Below are 20,501 nucleotides of genomic sequence, written 5' to 3' on the forward strand. Positions count from 1 at the left end.
GTTCATCCAGATTTGAACAAATAGCACACATATAATAAATCGGAACCGTAAGTGCTGTTCACAGTCATTTATTTAAAGTTGTAATCTAACGTTGTGTTTTTATCCTCTATTCTCCAAACTTAAACCATAGTTCCTTATCAAGCATGGCATTGTTGAATAGAATTTTCGTAATTTTTATCACTACTGAGCTCCATGGACCTCAGCAGACAATTTACAAAGATTCTTTACACATGTTCAAATGTTTCCCGAGACATTTTTGGAGTCATTTAACATAAGAAACATCAAAACATCAAAACAAAACGGTCACAGTTGGTGCACAGTTCCTGTACCCTCCAAATGACATAATGGTAACATCATGCAAAAATAAGACAATGATCATCACAGTAAATCCCAAAAGTACAAAACTTCAGAGCTGACAAGAAGAACAATTCTTTCATTGTTCTCTGTTAAGAATGATATGTTACATTGTAATCAAACATGAGTCAACAGGCATTGTGTCTCTCAAAGGTGGTGCTTTTATTGCCAGATGTGTGTCTTCGGCATGACATGACATGCTAGTTGATAAAACTATTTACTTGAGTCTTCTGAATGATGAAGTAAAACACACATTGCGTTTTAAGGCTCTTCACCGAGCTGTTCCCTACATGTTTGATATGTTTCACTTCTAGTCACAGCACCTCAGTGACCACTACGTGCAAAAACCTTGACTGTAACACGTTCTTCGAAGATTTATTTGAAGATTACAAAAGTGCTTAAGTGACTATTACATATATAGATGAGATCTCAGATTCAAAAATAAAAAAAAAAAACATTATAAAATACTTATTTTAATCATGTTTCACTTATCCAAACCTCCAACTTAGTTACATATTCATGAAGGCAAAAATGTATTTTTGAGTCACACACAGCTCTGGGTGTGTTTTGGATGATTTAAAGTCTTGTCATAGCCATGTTTGGAAATCATTAGAAATTTGTTCAATTGCTGAAAAGTCCCTTCTAAACCATCTCTCTCTTTTGCAAATGGTTATGGCTATAATGGGTTTTCTAGGTATAGTGGGTATGATGGATGTACTGGGTATGCTGGGGATTATTGGCAGGGATCTTTCCACTCACTCAGCTGGTTAGATAAATTATCAAAGGGCCGTTTCTTAAGAGCAGTTTCAAAGGAGAAGTAATTTGGGAAAAGTCCATATTCATTCTCTGTTGTGCTCTTTTCTGTTGTTATACTTGAATGGATTTGTGGAGGATATTTAGGATGTTCACTGCAAAATTACTCTCAGAGGTCCCAAGTTTTTGAAAAAGTACGATCTTCTTTTAAAAGTACTAAGATTACACCCGAAGTTAATTGGTCTTAACATTTAAAAACCATGCCTGGGTTCTTGGAGTGATATTCAACCGATGAGTCATTTGATTTATTAGCTCTGGAAAACTCGGTGTCTGTGTGGGATCTTCTGTGGGAGCACAGAATCAAGTAACATACAGAGAAAATTCAATATGTACGCCCTCACAATGCATTTTAATGAGAATAAAGCCTCTCTAATTGCCTACATGCCTGCATCAAATAAATTAATGCACCTGTTCTTGTTTCTTTGGCTCCTCTAGATATTAACGAATGTGAGCGAGACCCATGCAAGAACGGGGGCATTTGCACTGACCTGGTTGCCAACTACTCCTGCGAATGCCCAGGAGAGTACATGGGGAGGAACTGTCAGTACAGTAAGTGTTGTCTGTCTTTTTACTCTTTTAGAACTTCCCATTTATTGGTGTTGGTAATATTAACCAGAAAACATGTTCTGGTTTGCTTCAGAAAGTTGCTGGTCATTCCCATAAGGATCTATCTTTTACGTTAGCTGATAATGCACCTACCTCTTATGAAAGCTTTGTGTAGTCCATTAAGTCATGAGGGCTTCTTGTAGTTTGTTTGAAATAAGAGGCCCTTTTAGAAGGAAATAAAAGAAAAAAATTAAACACTTTGTCTTGAGCAGTGGGTTAATCTTTATTGCATTTGCTGTTATTTACAGTCGCCTACGTTTTTTTTCTTCTGCTCTGTAGTCTCTGTTCTGCTGTGTGTGTGTGTGTGTGTGTGTGTGTGTGTGTGTGTGTGTGTGTGTGTGTGTGTGTGTGTGTGGATGTGTGTTCATCATAGCAGCAAAGCTGACCAGAGCACTAGCAGCTCTCGTACTGATAACATTGCAACTGCAAAAACATGTTTTTAGAGTTTGAGCTAATCGTCTCGTGTATGTCTTGTATTAACAGGATGAATTTCAGGTCAAGCACACATATAAACTGAAGTATACCCACTCTTTATTTTTTATATATATATTTATATATATATATATATATATATATATATATTATGTAGAATGTATTACTTCTTTAAAACCTGAATATCTGAAGTTTCCACATCCCTTACATTTTTCAGGGGTTTTTTTTGTTATGTTTGCTCAGGCATTGAAAATTTATCTTGAAATCTGTTGCCTGGGAGTGTTTTTTTAAATGTATAAATAAAGACCTGTAGGAATGTAGTCAAGAATTTTGAACATACCTTCAAGTAAATTAAGAGTTCCCTGAAAGGTTCAAAGGCCATGTTTGTCTTACAAAACCAACTGTTGGAAAGTAGATAGTAAAGTAGGGAGTAAAGATGCACAGTCTGACTCCTTATATTGGATTATTTAGTGAAAAAAGAATTGAATAAAAATTTCCACTTGTAGTTTTAATTCGTGCAGAGATATTGCACAACTATTAATTCTGCCTTTCCCTTTGAAATTTGTTGAGCAGTCTTGATATTGGAGTGTTTTTTTTTTTTTTTTTACTCGGTTCGCCTACAACACTTCAGATTTCACGTGAAATAATGAAAACAAGAAGCTAGTTTAAAATACCGACTCTCCACAGTAATTCGATGGTGTTTACACCTGCAGAAGAAGAAATGTCTACAAATGTGCCCCATTTATACATATTTTCTTTCTGGCCATTATAAATGTCAACAGCCCCAAACAGCCCTCAAGAATAAAGTCAGCAGCACCATTAACGCTTCGTTCCTTCATTTCACACTCAATGCCCTGTAACATGAAGCGCTGGAGCTTTCAGGATCAACTGTAAACTTTTTGTGTAGCAACTTCATTTATTTTACTGTTTTATAGGCATTGGTTGAAATGGAGACTATTTTCTCCAAAGACAAGAAAATGTTACAGTTAATCCAATATTCAGTCCGATTTCTCAATGAGTGATTGTCCTAATCAAAAGCTGTAGATTCATTGCCACTGACCTCCCCATCTTTAACTTGAAAGAAAAAATTGGATGATAACTCAGTCAGTAAGTGAAACTGTTATATATGTAATATGTATAAAGATATGAAATGTATATTATATTTGAAATTTTTGCAAAAGAACAAGTGTGACCCAACTCTTGACGGACTCATTTAATCAGTATACATTGGTACATTGCTTGCTTGAATGCACTGTGGATCTGAAACAGTAGGATGTTCACTTATACTATTGACAATAATCTGTTTTACCTATATAAAGTGAGATTGCAGTAATGGATTACAACATGGATACTTTTCAATAATATAAATGGTATGAATTTGTCTAATTTCCAAAAATACATACATTGCTTTGAGTTAATATGCCTGTCAGTTCATAGTGTACTATAGAAGCATACAGCATGTTTTAAGTCACAAATCTTCTAGAAATTTCATTTGCGTACCATGAGATAAGGCAGATGCAGATCTGTTTTTCTGATTTATTTCAATAGTTGTTATTTAAAAAAACAGTTTATGAGATTTCTTCTCAAGGGAGGAAACCTTAGTTGTCAGAAACTGTCAGATAAAAATGAGACTAATGGGGTATGTAGGGGGCCACGGTACCGTACCAGTGTGTGTCCACAACAGTCCTTTTCACTTTATCATGAACTCGATCAAATTAGTCTCAAAGAAAATACGTTTTGCTTTTATTTGTGGGTTAGTCAGTGGTCCTCGGCTAACCTGCTGTCCTGCTGTTCCTTCTGAAATCTAAATCCAAGAAAACTGAAAAACTAGGTTCTGCATATTCATTTTCAACTATTAGTAAAGAAAGGTGTCCGTGTGTGTATAAAATGGGCTATTATATCAATCATCCTCCTAGGAGGAGGGGAAGTCCCTTTGGAAATATCTTATTACTCCTCCTACCTGCAGAGTATCACTCATACATTTTGACTTTATGAATTTGAATTTATTACATGTTGAATTCACTTTACAGTTAGTTGGTACCACTAAACAATATAGAGTGCTATATGGTTGAATGCCTGTAACACAAGCACTCATCTTCTCTTCTGAATTGTTTCTTCAGCCCACATCGTCTGTGTGGGCAAAAACCTGCACACACTTGCTGATGCAGATGTAGCTGCTGTACATTTTCCTCCTGTACCGTTCTATAATAAGCATGGGAATATTATGTGAAAGTTGGAGTGAGGTTTGGACTATTGCTAGTCTCTTCAGCAGCTGCAGGACTTTCAGAACTGATTTCCGTGAGATAACAGAAAGTGGGGAGTAAGAAGAACAATATCAGCTATTTCTCGTCAAAATGAATTCTTGTAAAATATCCAAGGAAGCATAAAATTTAGTAAGATAACACCTACTTACACGAGATGCCTCAGCCTCTCTACTGCAACAAATGTAGGATTGTTGCTGCTGTAATCGTAATGAGACACTCTAAGATGTTATTAGTGTTAAATGGCCATAGTTAAAGATACTGTTCTAAGGATCGGTGATGGTTATTGAGGATCTTAAGTCTTAAAAAAGCACATGGTGAGACAATGAATCTGTTAATAACAGGATATACCTTCAAAACGGATATTTGCTGGAAGATGAGAATGAAGCTGGTCATGGTGGCTGCCAAGAGAGCGAGGTAAATATAAAGGAGCAGCAGGACTTTCTAGCAAGTGCTAGTTGCTCAGTGCATGTGACTGAAACCCTCTGTATCCCTCATAACCAAGCCTCTTCTCATGAAGAAAAAATCCAAGCCCCTCTGAAAGGTACAATTAAGGTGCAGCCAATTTTACTGCTGAAAAATGCGTTATGGTCTGATGAGACCAGCATCAACATCTTCAGTCACATCAAGCTTTTGGGCTGCTTCTTCTTTAAAGGAGGAACGTGGGCTTTAATGAAGGTGGAGGGAATCACGACTAGCTTCAAATACCGTCTTATTTGGCCCAAAACCTTCAGGTGTCTGCTTGGAAGCTACAAAATTATTTATTTTTTTTATTTTTTACCCTCCTCCTACCTTGACAACAGCCCAGAATTTACATCCATCTCAACAAAAGAGGGAATTCATCAAAAGAAGATCAAAGATTAGTAGGAAGGATTAATAGTGTTTTGTTTTTTTTAAGCTACAGTTGTCATACGATTTCTTAAACTAAAATATAAGTGTAGTTATTAGCATTAAAGACTCTTTATTAGACTTCCAGAATTGCTATTAACATTTTATTTGATTATGTTATTCTGATGTCAGTCGCCATCTTTCTTAAATGGACAAACAGCTGCATTTCATCCAGTCTCATTTGTCACCTGTGGAACCCCTATTACATGGCTGGCATCTGTTTTGTCTGTTTATTATTCTTTTCCTCATCCTCGCCTTACGCTGCATCCTCATTAGTATTGGTGTGTTGGCATTAATTTCAGCCGAGCAGTAATTTGTTTAGGGTGTAGGTAGGGCTTGTGGGAGATGGATTCAGCTGTCACCACACAGTAGTGTTGGTGTTAGCAATGCGTGCTGTTGCAGGGCTGATGTATGCTCAGAGGCCAGCGGGGCAAGGCCCGAGGGCTGACTGCCACTGCTGCTCTAACGGACGGCTGGCAGACAGCTCGTTAAGAATGGCCCATCATTGCCACAAGGTGAAAAGGACCATGGCTTTGTAACAGTGCACTGTCACAACATCTACACATATCTTACAAGGATTCTGCTGAAGAGGTAAAACGTCCAGACGAATATAATAATTTTGCTGGTGCAACATTGCTCCTCAGTTTGTATCATCAGGACCTTTTCTGGGAAACTTGATATCAAGTCATTTTCGGGGGTAAATCTTGGATGAAATAACGAAAAGAGCTTCTCCCTATGTGCTTGTTTTCCCATTCTAACCAGTGACAAATTAGAAAAAAAAAAGACAGAAAGAAAGAAAACAATGCACCCAGTGACAATAAGAATATTCCCATTAGATATGCATAAATGTTGTGAAGTGTGAACTTGAATTTCAGCGGCCCAGCTCAATCAAATGTTTAATAGCCAATTAAAACCAGAGGCCTCTGTCACATTTCGTGTTAAAGCTACCACTATTGCTGAACCCTCCATTCTGCTGCTCTTTCTTTTGCCTTCTTTTTATCGTTTTTACCAGCTGACTACAAACCACCTGTGAAGGAAAAGGGACACCATGGAAGGGCATCTCTTGTGATGCCCAACAGTTTTGGAGGAGTAGCAAGAAAAATAATCAATCTCACTGTTTGTGACACGTGCAGTGGGAAGGGGCCATAACTCTACAAGCTTTATATCAAAATATTGAATCGTTTAAATAGTATATTCTGTTTGCATCGTTTGTATGAGAGAGATGTGATAGGTGAAAATGACTGCATGTTGCTGTCTGAGCTTGAAACACGTTTTCAGTCATGTTAGTATCATAAATCAGGAAGTGGCATAATCCTTTAGTGTTTAACTGAAAGCCCTCCTGCACATACATGCAAGTAAATATTCACAAAGATTTTGTCTTCTGCCTTTTTAGACTTAAAACATGAACATAACATACATATAACAATGGAATTTTTTTTTTTAGATAGTGGTAAGCTTTGAGATGCAAGGACTGATTAAATTCAAAAGTCTTCAAGCACACCACCAGGCATTGTGATTGTTAATATACAATTGAATAATTACATTTGAAAAATGGGGAAAGAATTCAGACTTAAATTGAATTGCTCTCTAACGCAGAGAGGAGAAGTCTATCTTAGCAGAAAATCCTCTAAAAAAATGCTGTGTTTGAAATAGATTCTTTAAATATTAAATACTTGAAAAAAATCTACTCTATGACCTTTATTTGATAAATAGGTATGAAAGAAATAATGAACTAAGAAAGTATTAGACCTGGAACATGATTATGAATTTAATCTTGATTACAGTTAAGGTTGATTTAACACAGGAGGAGTTTGAAAGATTAAGTATCGATCTTCGTGTGTTCAAGCCTTTAGTTGGCAAGGGTATTTGTGTAAAAATGTATGAAAGATTTTCTCCAAACAGAGTCATTCCACTTGGTATTGGAAAGTAAGATGCTTCTCTGAGCTGCAGCAGTAGGCTGTAGGTATCCACCTACACCAGTCTGGAAGCAGTGAGTCATAAACGAGGAAGAACTAGTGAAGCGAGAGTGATTTACCATACTAGAATATATGAACACATCTCTTTCAGAACACACAGATATACACACACACACAGATATTCTCTTCGCTTCCTTCCAGCCTCCGGTTGATCCTCCTCGGACCGTCTTCAGACATTACTCAATGTCTCCCTCGCTCCCTGTTGGCCAGAACCCCGATGTTTTAACAGCTGGATAAGTTGTGTGAGGGTTGTTTTAATTGTTCCATTCTTACCTCACTCTTGGCATTCCTGTGTGTTGAAAGTCTTCTCTCGGCACTGCCAGTTTTTGTCTGCTGGCGGGTGTGTGTCTTTTCTGGCTGTGTGTCAGCCCTGAGTTTGAAATGCTCAGGTGTTTCGCTTAAATGGTGAAGGAGGTATCATGGCTTTCAAGTGGCCATTGCCCCAGGCTTCCCCTAAAGGCACAAACACAGTTCAGCCACAGTTTGCAGTTCTGTTAACATAAGCGAGCCGTGGCTCTGACTTGTCTCTGAAGTCTTACCTTGACCTGCTTTCATTCTTATGGGATAAGTTTCCTTTTCCTACTTCATTGTTTTACACAGATGTTTTTATTCATCTTTGAACAGTGACACACAAATGAGATAGTCAAATGGTTAAATTTGATTCAGATATCCTTCTGATCCGAAAAACAAGTATAAAGTATTGCTTGTGCTCTGGTAAATCTCTAATTGTGTTTGTTATTAGACATAAACATTCAGAATAGAAATAAAGGAAGCCATTACTTCTTTCCTCAGCTGGATGCAGTTGTGTGAATCAGTGAAGTTAAATTCAGGACAGCCAGTAATAAGCACACTCGAAAGGTGCCTCCTCCACACATACCAATGCCGTATTTGGCTGTTTTTCGCAAAAAGAGTTCTCAAAGTGCAACAACATTGGGTCTTTCTTGTGCCTATCCTTTACCTATCCACTGCCAATCATTCAGTGTACAAACCAGCAGCTTTCATCACATGTTTCTCAGGCCTCACCTTGGAATAATCTTTTCTCGGTTGTAATGCTAAACTATCTTTCCATTTGGAAAGACAATTTGAAGCTGAAAACAGATACAGTCCAGCAATTAAAAAACATGTCAGAACACTGAGCGGAGACCTAGTTTTGTTCCTCAAACGGACTAAGCTGTCCACTCAGTGTAAGTTAATCTTTTTAGGGAAAGACCAGCTTTACCTGGAATAATTTCCACGTTTCAGCAGAACAGTTTTTTTTCACAATCACGTTGAAGTTGATATTTTGAAATGAAAATATATTTTTCTGTTATAATCCCTTGAATTTATGTCAACTTTTTATCCTTACTTAAAGACAACTTGAAACTTAAGCATCTGTCACGAATAATGCAGCAAATCCTCAGTGAAGCTTTTGGACGGTTTGTGGTTGGAGCTTTGTTGTGGGCCAGAAGACACGTAATGATGCAGGGTTTTTTAGATCACCAGTCTGTAATACAGATCCTGCCCCCTCCCCAGATTGCAAAGTATGAGGGGGAAACCTCTATCCAATTTTAAGTGAATAAGTTGCATATTACAAGTCAAGCTTTGCATAAGGAGGACTTGAGAGGACACACGTTCATTAGAGACACACAGCTCTTTTGCACAGTTTGTTCAGGCTGAAAGAATCTGAAGAACTTTAGACACACCTAATTCATTTTTGTTGGCAGTGTGCCACAGCTGTTTCAAACAACTGTTCAGTTACTGTTTGGATATTGTGTTGGCACACCAGGGCTTCTCAGTCAAGATGTCTTTGCACAAGCTTAATTATCTTGTAATTTTAGAGGAATCAATAGAACCTCCTTATGTGTGGTATTTCTTAGTGAATCTGTCCAGAGCTTGTGGGTTCTCACATCCTACGTGTTTGGATTGTAATAGCCAAATTTGTGTGTGTAAGTGAGCAATGGCAACATTTATAAACATTCACTTTTATGTAGAAAAATGACGCTGACATATGCTACTGTACATTTCCATGTCCCAGTTCTGTCTATTGCTACATTGTCTTTCATGTGTTTTCTATTATTATCTCGATTTCCCCTTACACCTTTTGTTTTTTTTTCTTCTAATATTGAAGCACAAAAAGATGATTGTTTTGCAGAACAACAAATTCTTTATTGGATCGCCCTTGCCAGAATGCCTTACCACAGGCATTTTTTCCCCTTTTATTCGAATAAGTTTGATATGTCTGGACATGCCAGTTAGGATTAACTGGAAAACAAAACACTTAGAGAAAGGGCAGTGCTTTTCTTTTCCAAAGATATATTTTACTTCCTCACTTTAATGCTATAGTCTTTAAGACATTTAAAGCTGTTACAAAATCCTGTTGACTTTGGGGATGATGCCTGCCAGAAGTGGCCACAGCTCCTTGGGAAAAAGCCTGAGGGCTTTGTTCCTGATAGAAGAGATGAACGAAAAAAACTTAAAAAAATTTAAAAAATCTGGGACGTATGAAGGCAGAAAAGAGTCTTCCTGTTGCCAGCTTTGCCCTCAAATGTTATAAGTCAAAGTAACAGTTGTTGTGAAAAAGAAAGGGTCCACAGAGACAGAAGGAACAGTTGCACTTTATATGAACATGTCTGATAGAAGGATCTGTGATTCATTTGGACTCAGATGAACAAGTATATCAACTCTGATAAAGTGACATTGAAAGGTGAATAAAAATGCGGAGAAAAATAAAAATCAGTGACCTTGAAGCTGCTGTTTTTGTGGTATTTTTGATAAATCTGTATGCATTCCATAGACTGAGTTGCACACTTTTTTTGATTGTTTTCAAGGGTTCATCTGTGTCTTTCCCCCTTTCTTCCCTCAGAGTGCTCTGGTCCGCTGGGTATGGAGGGCGGCATAATCTCCAACCAACAGATAACAGCCTCTTCCACCCACCGCGCTCTCTTTGGCTTGCAGAAGTGGTATCCATACTTTGCACGCCTCAACAAGAAAGGCCTGGTCAATGCCTGGACTGCTGCCGAAAATGACAGATGGCCGTGGATCCAGGTACAGTTCAGTCACAGAACAGGCAGCACGCAAAGCCGGGCCAGAGCCAGATATAACTCAACTAAGGCACAGTCTTAATTATATGCAGCCCCTTGTTTGTTTTTTTTCAGCAGGGGTTGTAGCTGAAACCGTGGTCTGTCCTGGGACCATGGTCTCTGGCACGGACCAGTGGTCACTACCACTAGGGGCGCTAAAGACACTGGTCCTGACCAGCTCCTCAGTGGTCTGTCCCATGGTCCTTGTGGTGTGAATGGTCTGTGAAGCGTTTTTTGTCATTTTAATACATATTCTCCCTTTTCAGGTCGTGGTGGCAGCACTGTTTGATGAATAAATCATAATCTTTTGTCCATAAAATACAAACTTCCATCGTTTGTATTATTTATGCGGGTCCATGTAGCCATGACCAGCTCCTCAGTGGTAGCGACCAGCTGGTCTCTGGCACGGACCAGTGGTCACTACCACTAGGGGCGCTAAAGACACTGGTCCTGACCAGCTCCTCAGTGGTCTGTCCCGTGGTCCTTGTGGTGTAAATCAGTGAGTGGTCTGTGAAGCGGTTTTTGTAATCTTAATACATCTTCTCCCTTTTCTGGTCATGGTGGCAGCACTGTTTGATGACTATAAAAATCTATAAAATACAATCTTCTATTATTTATGCAGGTCCATGTGGTCACGACCAGCTGGTCTCTGGCACGGACCAGTGGTCACTACCACTAGGGGCGCTAAAGACACTGGTCCTAATGCTGATCAGCTCCTCACTGGTTTGTCTTGTGGTCCTTGTCTTCTGCCTGTTGTCTTAACCAGAGTGGTCTTTGGAGTAGTTATTAATATATTTATATATATGCTTTTTTTAACATAATTAATTAAATTATTAATATATTAGATGAATGACCTCATTGACCTGGTAAAGCAAACGCTGTCCTTGGAATACAGCTTCCTGCCAAACACTGACTTCATTATTGACGTCATGGTGCCAGAGGTATGTTCCAATTTTAGTTGTTGAACAGACATAAAGGTATCCATTAATGTCACAGTTCTAACATTCTAACATAATTATATTTATGGGTAATCAAGTAACAGTAAGCTCAATTCTATCTGTTAATTTAACATTAATAAAACTGGTAATGTGTCCTTCCTCAATTTATTTATTTTTTGCCTTTGTTGTCCTGAACTAAAATCTCTTTTATGCAGGCCACAATTGACATCCTCATGAGGTTTGAGGATTTCTCGAGATTTTATGCCGAGAGAGTCCTTGGAAGGATCATCGAGTGATCAGGTGCTGGATAAAAAAGATTTGAGATTATTAAACTTTTACATTTTTGGATCTCCATTTGATGTCTACATTTCTTCCACTAAATTTATTTGACCGTTTCTAGAACAAGATTTGATATAAGGGTAATGCGACAAGCTCTTAAAATGCAACACATTAGTTTAAACTAGTCAGGAAGACAAGGACCTGCATAATCGATGCACTAGTCATGCAACTTCAACTAATGATAATTTAATCATTATGATTTCTATTAATATTAATGATCAATATTTGACAGACAAAAGATCATTTTACATGTATTCAGCACAGTGTTGCCAACAGAATGAGAAAAGGGAGATTATTGGATTTAGTATTGAATACAGGCCACTAATATATTAATTTAATTAATTATATAAAAAAAACACAATATAAATATATTAAATACTCCAAAGACAACTCTGGTTATGACAACAAGCTGAAGACAAGGACCACAAGACAAACCAGTGAGGAGCTGATCAGCATTAGGACCAGTGTCTTTAGCGCCCCTAGTGGTAGTGACCACTGGTCCGTGCCAGAGACCAGCTGGTCGCTACCACTGAGGAGCTGGTCATGGCTAGCCTGACTACGTCATATTCACGATTCTAGTCAGAATGTGAGTCTGATACAGCTCAATAGAGATTTGAGTATGGGGCGTGTTTCAACAGAACCAGGAGAAAAAATGCCTCTTCGCTCAATTGGATAGACCTACAACCAATCAGAGCAACGTAGTATGTGACGTAGATTAAGCAACACACACTTGTTGTAGGAAGGACGGCAAAAACATCTTTTCTATCGATAAAAGCCTTTATCGCGTTCCTCTGTTCGTCTTTCAAAATGAATGCAATGTGGAGATCCTGTAGAACAGACTCAATGGCAGAATCTACACACCCTAGCTCTCCAGCGGCAGCCATGTTCAGCTCTTTAGTGACGTGTCGATAATGTCCCTGTTGATCATCTGTCCATCATCGTATAAAGCCCGCCCTGGCAATCTGATTGGGTCGACCGATTCTTGGTCGGGCATAATGATTTCCCAACTGAGCAGAGCCAGACCGAACTTCCTGACCAAAACTTTTATGGGCAGGGCTAAGTTCGGCTGGCACCCAGGCTAGATCATGGCTACATGGACCCGTATAAATAATACAAACGATAGAAGTTTGTATTTTATGAAAAAAAGATTATGATTTAATCAAACAGTGCTGCCACCCCGATCAGAAAAGGGAGAATATGTATTAAAATGACAAAAGCCGCTTCACAGACCATTCACACCACAAGGACCACGGGACAGACCACTGAGGAGCTGGTCAGGACCAGTGTCTTTAGCGCCCCTAGTGGTAGTGACCACTGGTCCGTGCAAGAGACCAGCTGGTCCTGACCACATGGACCTGCATAAATAATAGAAGATTGTATTTTATAGACAAAATATTGTGATCGCTGACATTTATTAATCAAACAATGCTGCCACCATGATCAGAAAAGGGAGAATATGTATTAAAATGAGAAAAGCCGCTTCACAGACCACCCGCTAACTGATTTACACCACAAGGACCACGGGACAGACCACTGAGGAACTGGTCAGGACCAGTATCTTTAGCGCCCCTAGTGGCAGTAACCACTGGTCCGTGCCAGAGACCATGGTCCCAGGACAGACCACGGTTTCGGTTACAACCCCCTCTCGTTTTTTTTGTGGGGGAGAGGGGTTGATTTGTTTTGTTTTTGCATCTTTAAGTGGTAAAGTTTGTTGTACTTATAACTTCTTTTTACAACTTCACTTAATTGAACTTGTGGATTGACATGAATTGATGATTTTCTGCAGTTTTATCTCAGTGTGAATTTCAGAAGTTGGATAAGGATTTGGCGGCTAGCTTGCTGGTAATAAAGTCTGATGAAACTTGCAAGCTTGAGGGTAAAACATACTGAAGTGGATTCAAATGTGAGAAAAAACAAGGACAGCCTTTTTCATATAGTGGCTGATTTGTTGCACTTAATGCTGATGAAATTTTTTCTCAACTTTGCCATAACTTTTTTTAAGATATATCCAAAATGTCATACCATGCACTACATGTTAAATAGCTTTGTGTGTCATTGTTCAGCATTCAGTAATGGAGTGAAACCTGTGAGCAGTTGTAGATATGTTTTCAGATGCTCTTGATAGCATACGTTACAATAGCTCTTCCTGAGAACCTTGGTGCCAGTTGAATGGCTGTCACTATAGTGACACATCTATGTACACTGATGTGACTGATGTGAAACAATACAAACAAGTTATTATATTACATATTACACCTAGCAAAGTCACTTAATATACGCACACTTGAACTTAAGATGTATTCATTTCACACTCAAGTGAAAAGTACTTGATAGTGTCCAATATGCAATTTACGCACTACTGCCTTCATATTAGGGTTGAGACATAGAAGAAATCTTTATTTCAACCCATTTAATAGTATGCTTGTATAACATTTTGCAAAGCCTTTGTTAAGAAATTCACACAATTGTAAATTCACTCGCATAATTTTGACATTGGAAGATTTTAAAGCAGCAAAGTCTATTGCACACAAAATCTGAATAGTACACTGGTGATTTATGTCTAATTTTGCTCTCAGCAGCGATGGTAACAATAGTTTTCATGTTCAGCTTGCTATCTTTATTTGCTTTGTGTATCCTAGACTGTTTCCATGGCCACCTGCAGGGCCTTCATCTTAAACATCAACATAGCTGTGAACTGAAAAGGAAAAGTCCATATTCATTGCAGCAAAGCATTTATACATGAAACTCACATCTTTCCTCGAGCTTTGTTGAAGATAACCTTCATGCTGTGCCATTAGGCAGTGCTTATTTTCAAAGAGCAACATAAACAGGTCGATAAAATGGATTACCTGCACATCACATCCCTTGATTCTGTCCTCGTCGGTCCTGTCATGTTACAGATCTCATTGCTTTTAACTCTTACTGTAACTGAATTGTTGCATTGAACACCTGTGTAGTTTGAACTTTTTTTTTAATTATTTGCTGTTTTTAATTTGAGTAATTCTTACAGCTTTTGCTATTTAACTTTAGTTGCACTTTGGTCAACACACTTGTTTTTGAATGTGCCTATAATTAAAGTGTCTTGGATTGACTTCGGACGAGGCAAAGGTTGACATGTTGACAGTGAGGCTACCTCACCTGAATTATACACAGACTTAAGCAGAAATTATTATTATTATTATTATTATTATTATTATTAATAATATAGAGGAAGTAGTCTCACATGAGAACATTCAGCTGAAACAGCTGTAGCTTATGAAACACCTGTTTTTGTCCATTGTGTGTAGAGCAACAGAAGTGAGGATGCCCCTGTACAATAGCATGTGAACGTCGAATGATTCAGAACTGAATCCACTCTAAATGACTGTTATGTTTAAGTTGACAAGTAGAATGTTTCATGTTATAAATAATTCTGATTTCTCCGACTGTGCAAATGAGACCACACAATACATAATACATAATCTACATGGATGATGTGCCAGAAACAATCCTAACATTGCACTATATATCACAAATCTGCTGATGAAACTCTGTTAAAGTAAAAGAAAGTTCTTGGGTCCGATCGGGTCCAGCGTGTTTGGCAAGAATCTTGCGAAAACCACCGCAGTGAGTCAGCAGTCCTGACATTGGAGCACAAAGATGGAAGTGTGATCATACAACGCAGTGCAAAATATGTCAGACACTGTTTTGGAGTATTCATACCAAGAGGACTCTCGTTGCACAAGCTAAAAAGAGGGGGCGAGTATTTCCGAATACCAATCCAAAGCTGAATGCCAGAATCACACAAGAGTTTAAATAGCAAATATAAACTGTTTGTTTGAAGTCAAACTCAGTTCTCCATCTAAGGCTCTGTCCAAAAGTGAGAACACTTCCACAGACAGAACTGTGCAAACAGTACAAATAATTAGTTTATAGGCATTTTTTCTTACTGTTGCATCACCTCTGCTCTCATTAGATACATTATACACAAACCACGAAAAAAGAATAATAGAAAAATATACTACTCTGCAACAGAGTTATGGAGACAGAGCAGCCCTGCCTTACAATATTCTTGTAACAACAAGAGAATAATAAAACAAGGCAGAGATGGATTTGTGGAATAAAAAAGGAGAAGAGAAAGAGAAAAAGAGCATGGTACGTGGAGAGGCATAAAACATTCAAGCAGTGCGTTTGACTTTAATGATGCCACGTGGGATGTTACGCAGGATGCTGTTGGCATTGTGTGTTTCTTCGGAGGGCCCGGATAATTGGGACGTGAGTACAGAGGTGTGCAGGCATGTCAGTGTTTTGGCATTAAACTAAGCGGTCGGTGGCGTGCCTTTGAAGTGTAGAGTGATGTGGCATGACTGTTTGCATGTTTGTCATGCGAAACAGGTTAAAACTGACGGATGAAAACCTCATCAGGTGTACGTTAGTATGGCTATTTCTGTGTTTTTTCTCTGGTACAGCACCCCAAACCTTTTTATGTCGGCCAATTTCATCTCTTTATTTCTTGAACCTTAAACCTCAACAAATGTATCAATCAAAAACAAACAGAAAAACAAAATTCTTTGAATAATACATCACAGAGATTCAGACAACACATGCAGACTGAAGATGTGCTTGTGCTTGATTTGTGGGCTTTTGAGTTGTGTGTGTGCTTGTGTGTGCTTGTGTGTGCGGTAGCTCGCTATTGCTCACACACCTACGTACTGTGAGAATTTTCCACACCCTCACCACATCTAGCTCACTCATAAAATTGCATTTGAACACTCAAGGGAAATATGTTGCCAGTCTAACCATTATCAGCAAGATATAACTTTAGCCAATCGTGTTGAACGAATGAAACAATACAAATCACTTGTGAAGGCTAAGCAGGTGTGAGCATCTTTTAATGGAAGTCAAACAGTTAGTGACATAATGTTTTGGATGCAGATCTTCATCAGTTTGGTTGCATTTGTTGGCGTTGAAATCTATAGGGGCCAGATTTACTAAGCCGAGCAAATTGGCTTTTGGTTGCTTTCCAGAAGAAAATGCTGATGGGAGTTGCCACTTAGGCTGGTGATGTACTGACATTGCGAAAAATCCATCATCATGGTCGAAGCCAGTTTATATTAGTGATAAAAATAATATTCCAAAAGCAGCTAAAACAAACAAAAAGATCTGTTGATAATAAGACGAAGAGCGCAGACGATTCCTTGTTTCGTGCACGAACGTGACTGACCCTGCTTACCAGTGTTCGAATTACGGGGGTACCGGGGGGGTCTGACCCCCCCGATTGAGACTTGATACCCCCCAAATGGGACTAAATTACACTTTTGGGGGGTACTGAAAAAATTGATCTATTATTAAAATCAGGTGTTGAAAATGTCTTGTTACTTAGTATTTTTCAATGTGTACTATGAATAACCAAATAAAATGCGTTTTGGAACACCCCTTCAATGGACTGTACCACCAGCGGGCGTTTCGCATGTTCGCAGGCAGCTCGCGCATAGTCCAAAACATCGGCAGCACTGAGATGCAGGGTTTTGATGCACGTTAAAATGATGTTTGAGATGCGAGCGCGTGGATTTAAGGTGTCAAGGTGGAGGTTTCCCGTGATTTGTTAAATGAAACTAACAAATCAGACTAATATTATTTCAACTTTAAAGCACTGAACTTACAAACACTCAAGACAGGTGACCGCCCTTCCCTTTCTCCCATGAGAAAAAAAGTTAGCCTAGGACTACATCAGAGGAATTCCATCGAGTCAACATGCACAAGTAGGCTAGTCTCAGTTCAAAGACAGAGGCGGACTGCTCTAATCCAGAATACACCAAACAACATACCTGATGTCAGAAAATAAAATACAAGGCTTATCATGTGTTTAAAGCACAATTGGAATCATATCATTTAACTAAGTTAGAAGAAGGCAAATGGATAGTGTGACTCCACCAAGCAAGCAGCAAGGATAGCTGTGTCTTGCAAGGAGGCAAATATGATAGTATGCCCACAAAGAGGTAGGAAAAATGGGATTCCTTACCATATGTCCGCCGTGACAAATAAAGGATTAATTATAATTTTGACTCTGTTTGAAGCCATTTCATGTAGCAGCTAGCAGTATACCATGACTAGCACCACGGGGCTGTCTGATAGCACTTTTCAATCTCAAGAAAAGCGCACACTGTTTACAGCGGACATTACAAGCTATGTTGAATTTGGCAGTTGTAGTCTGATAATTTACAGCTTGATTCTGTATGCGTCATTGGGTTCACTTTGCTGATTGACATTTCTTGATTGCGTCTCATGGGCACTACATAATGTAGGCTAGTTGCTAGTTTGCTTGTGGGCTTTTGGTAAGCCATACAGCTGTTTGAAGTTGGGTCGTTGCTAGGTTTAATATATGTATTATTCTGCATGTGTTGGTTCTGCTGCTGTGCTTGTTGCTAACTGGAAAGTTAGTAACGTCCTGCTGCAGCAACGTGTGTGAGACAAACTTTGGCTAGGTGGTTGAACTTGACAGTGTTGCGTGCAGAGTTGAGCTGAATTCACCTGCGCAGCGCGGATTTTGCAGGGTTGCCAGATGATTTCCAAACATGCTCAAACCCCGCATGGAGACACTAAATCTAAACTAAACCAGTCTAAACTGAATTCTAGTTATTTCTAGGGCCATAGAGCCATATACAGATACAGAAAAACTCGCCCAATACCCATTTTTACCCGCAGACGGGTAAGGGAGTTTGCAAATGATAACGTATTGTTGTGTTTGCATATCATGATATTATTATGATATTTTTTTTTTTGTGGGGGGGGGGGGTGACGTCATCAATTGATCCGCAAAAAATTCCGACCCCCCCGAAGCCCGGTGGATAATTCGAACACTGCTGCTTACAACTTACTTTCTACATAACTGGTGGGAATACATGTAAGTGAGTGAATGAGAAACACTGGGCACCCTGAGTACAGCTGAAGTTAAATAAGAGACGATTGACCCTTTTATATGCATCCAGGAAAACTGCGGATGAAACTGCCACTTGCTGTGTCCCAAACACATGAATTCAACGCTGTTGCACCACATAGCTGAAACTATGAGCTTTTTCTCACTGGATTGTTCTGGCACTGGGATGGACTGGCGACCCGTCCAGGCTGTATCCTGCTCTCTCACCCAATGGCAGCTGGGATAGGCTCCAGCCCTCCCTGATCTGGATTAAGTGGGTATAGAAATGAATTTTCCATTCTCTTGCATCTTTTAAGAACATCTCTTGGTTCAGAGTCCATTCTTGCAAGAGTATCTATCTCAAACACCATCTCATGGTTGACTATGATTCTGTTTACAAAACAGATAATGTTTTTTTTATTACTTCACACAATAAGCATCAGAAAAAAAAGCAATAGATAAAATGTTTTCTGTTATATAAAAATGTATTGCTTGGAGTTATGCCTTTTTGAATATGGGTGCATTTGAGTGTGTAAAGTACATGTGCTCTTGTGCATTGTTACAGAACAGTGCCACAGGTCTTGAAGGCAGTTTCAAGGACAATCTGATAGTTACAGTGATGTTGCACCTCCTCCTACAGTTGTGATCTCAGTGTGCACAGCAAAAGTTATATTTATAGTTTCAAAGATAACAGTTAGAGCATTAGTGTTAAGGATGTTTCTATGTTAACTCAGGCTTTCCTCTTCAGGCTCTGTGCATGTTATCATAAAATGAGCCTTTTAAAAGGCATTTGGCTCTATTTCTGCACAAAATACACCAGTCACCTGACCATTAATTCACAAGAGCAGGTTGGCAGGTATGGAAAATATAAAAATCTCATACAGTTGCTGCAAGAGTAATTCCAGCTGTTTATCTCATGACAGCTGCAGATAAAACTCTTAAACTTTTAACTCGACAAGAAGCATGACAGAAACCTACATAGAATAGTAAGCTTACAAGTCAAGAACAAAATCAAAACTATTTTTATTGATTGACTATTCTCTTATATATAGCCCTAGAGTAGTTAATGTTTTAATCATCTGTTAGAGCAGAAATCATCATTATAGAACTGACAAAGGACGACCTTCATGTTGTTATGCCGTGACTGCAAAGCTTCTTTGGTGACAGTATCACCAATCAACAGTTTTGGATGTAACATGTTCGTTCAGCTGAGAATCTACATCCTAGTTGTTAATTAAGCGTCCATCCGGTCAAAAGGTTAGCTTTTTGTTCAGATTAAAATCCACCCGTAGGTCACATACTTGATAGTTTAAATACTAAATAGGATATTTTTGAATAAATGTTGTGTTGTGGTTAAAGTGGGCATTTAGAATGATGAACATCTAAAACCACACTGGTTGGCTTTTAAGTTGACTAATGACGGTTGGATTATTGAGTTATTGTCATTCTCTTTGATAATCCAGCGTTCATTAAAGGTTACTTAAAAGCTTTCAATTTAGCCGTAATGTTAGATATAATTTTCAGTATTTCTTCCTGATATTTAAATGTTGTTTCAGTCTGAGTTTAATGCCTGGGATATCATCAGAATGAGAGTCAGTGAAAGGTCTGAAACTTTGAAAAAAAAAAAAACTCTTCAGTGCACTGTACGTGAGTACATGTATCCATTCAAGATGAAAAAAGAGAGCCACCTTCACGACAGCGAAAATGCTGACTTTCGGCACACAACATAGCTCCCAGAGTCCCTAATCTCCATTCATAGTACCCCTCTGAAAATGCCTGAATGAAAATGAAAGTAAAAACAACAACAAAAAAGTCATGTTGCTCTTCACTGTTTGAGCTTTTTATATGGTGCGATCTGACACGTAGATGAGTCACTGCAAAGTGACAGATTTGTTGGGTTTCTTTCCCACTCATGGCTGAGGCTGTCACTGACAATTAAA

At 38.7% G+C, this 20,501-nt stretch overlaps 1 protein-coding gene across 2 annotated transcripts in view; it reads left to right on the forward strand.

Annotated features, from left to right (window-relative positions):
* edil3a (EGF-like repeats and discoidin I-like domains 3a) overlaps positions 1 to 20,501 on the forward strand; it is a 110,954-nt gene that overhangs the window by 50,996 nt on the left and 39,457 nt on the right. For both annotated transcript variants that reach the window (XM_075468798.1, XM_075468797.1), the window contains exons 4-5: positions 1,603 to 1,716; positions 10,173 to 10,354. In XM_075468798.1, the coding sequence (XP_075324913.1) occupies positions 1,603 to 1,716; positions 10,173 to 10,354 (296 nt within the window). The remainder of the gene's footprint in view (positions 1 to 1,602; positions 1,717 to 10,172; positions 10,355 to 20,501) is intronic.

This window comes from Odontesthes bonariensis, chromosome 6 (assembly GCF_027942865.1).
Source record: "Odontesthes bonariensis isolate fOdoBon6 chromosome 6, fOdoBon6.hap1, whole genome shotgun sequence".
Lineage (NCBI taxonomy): Eukaryota > Metazoa > Chordata > Actinopteri > Atheriniformes > Atherinopsidae > Odontesthes > Odontesthes bonariensis.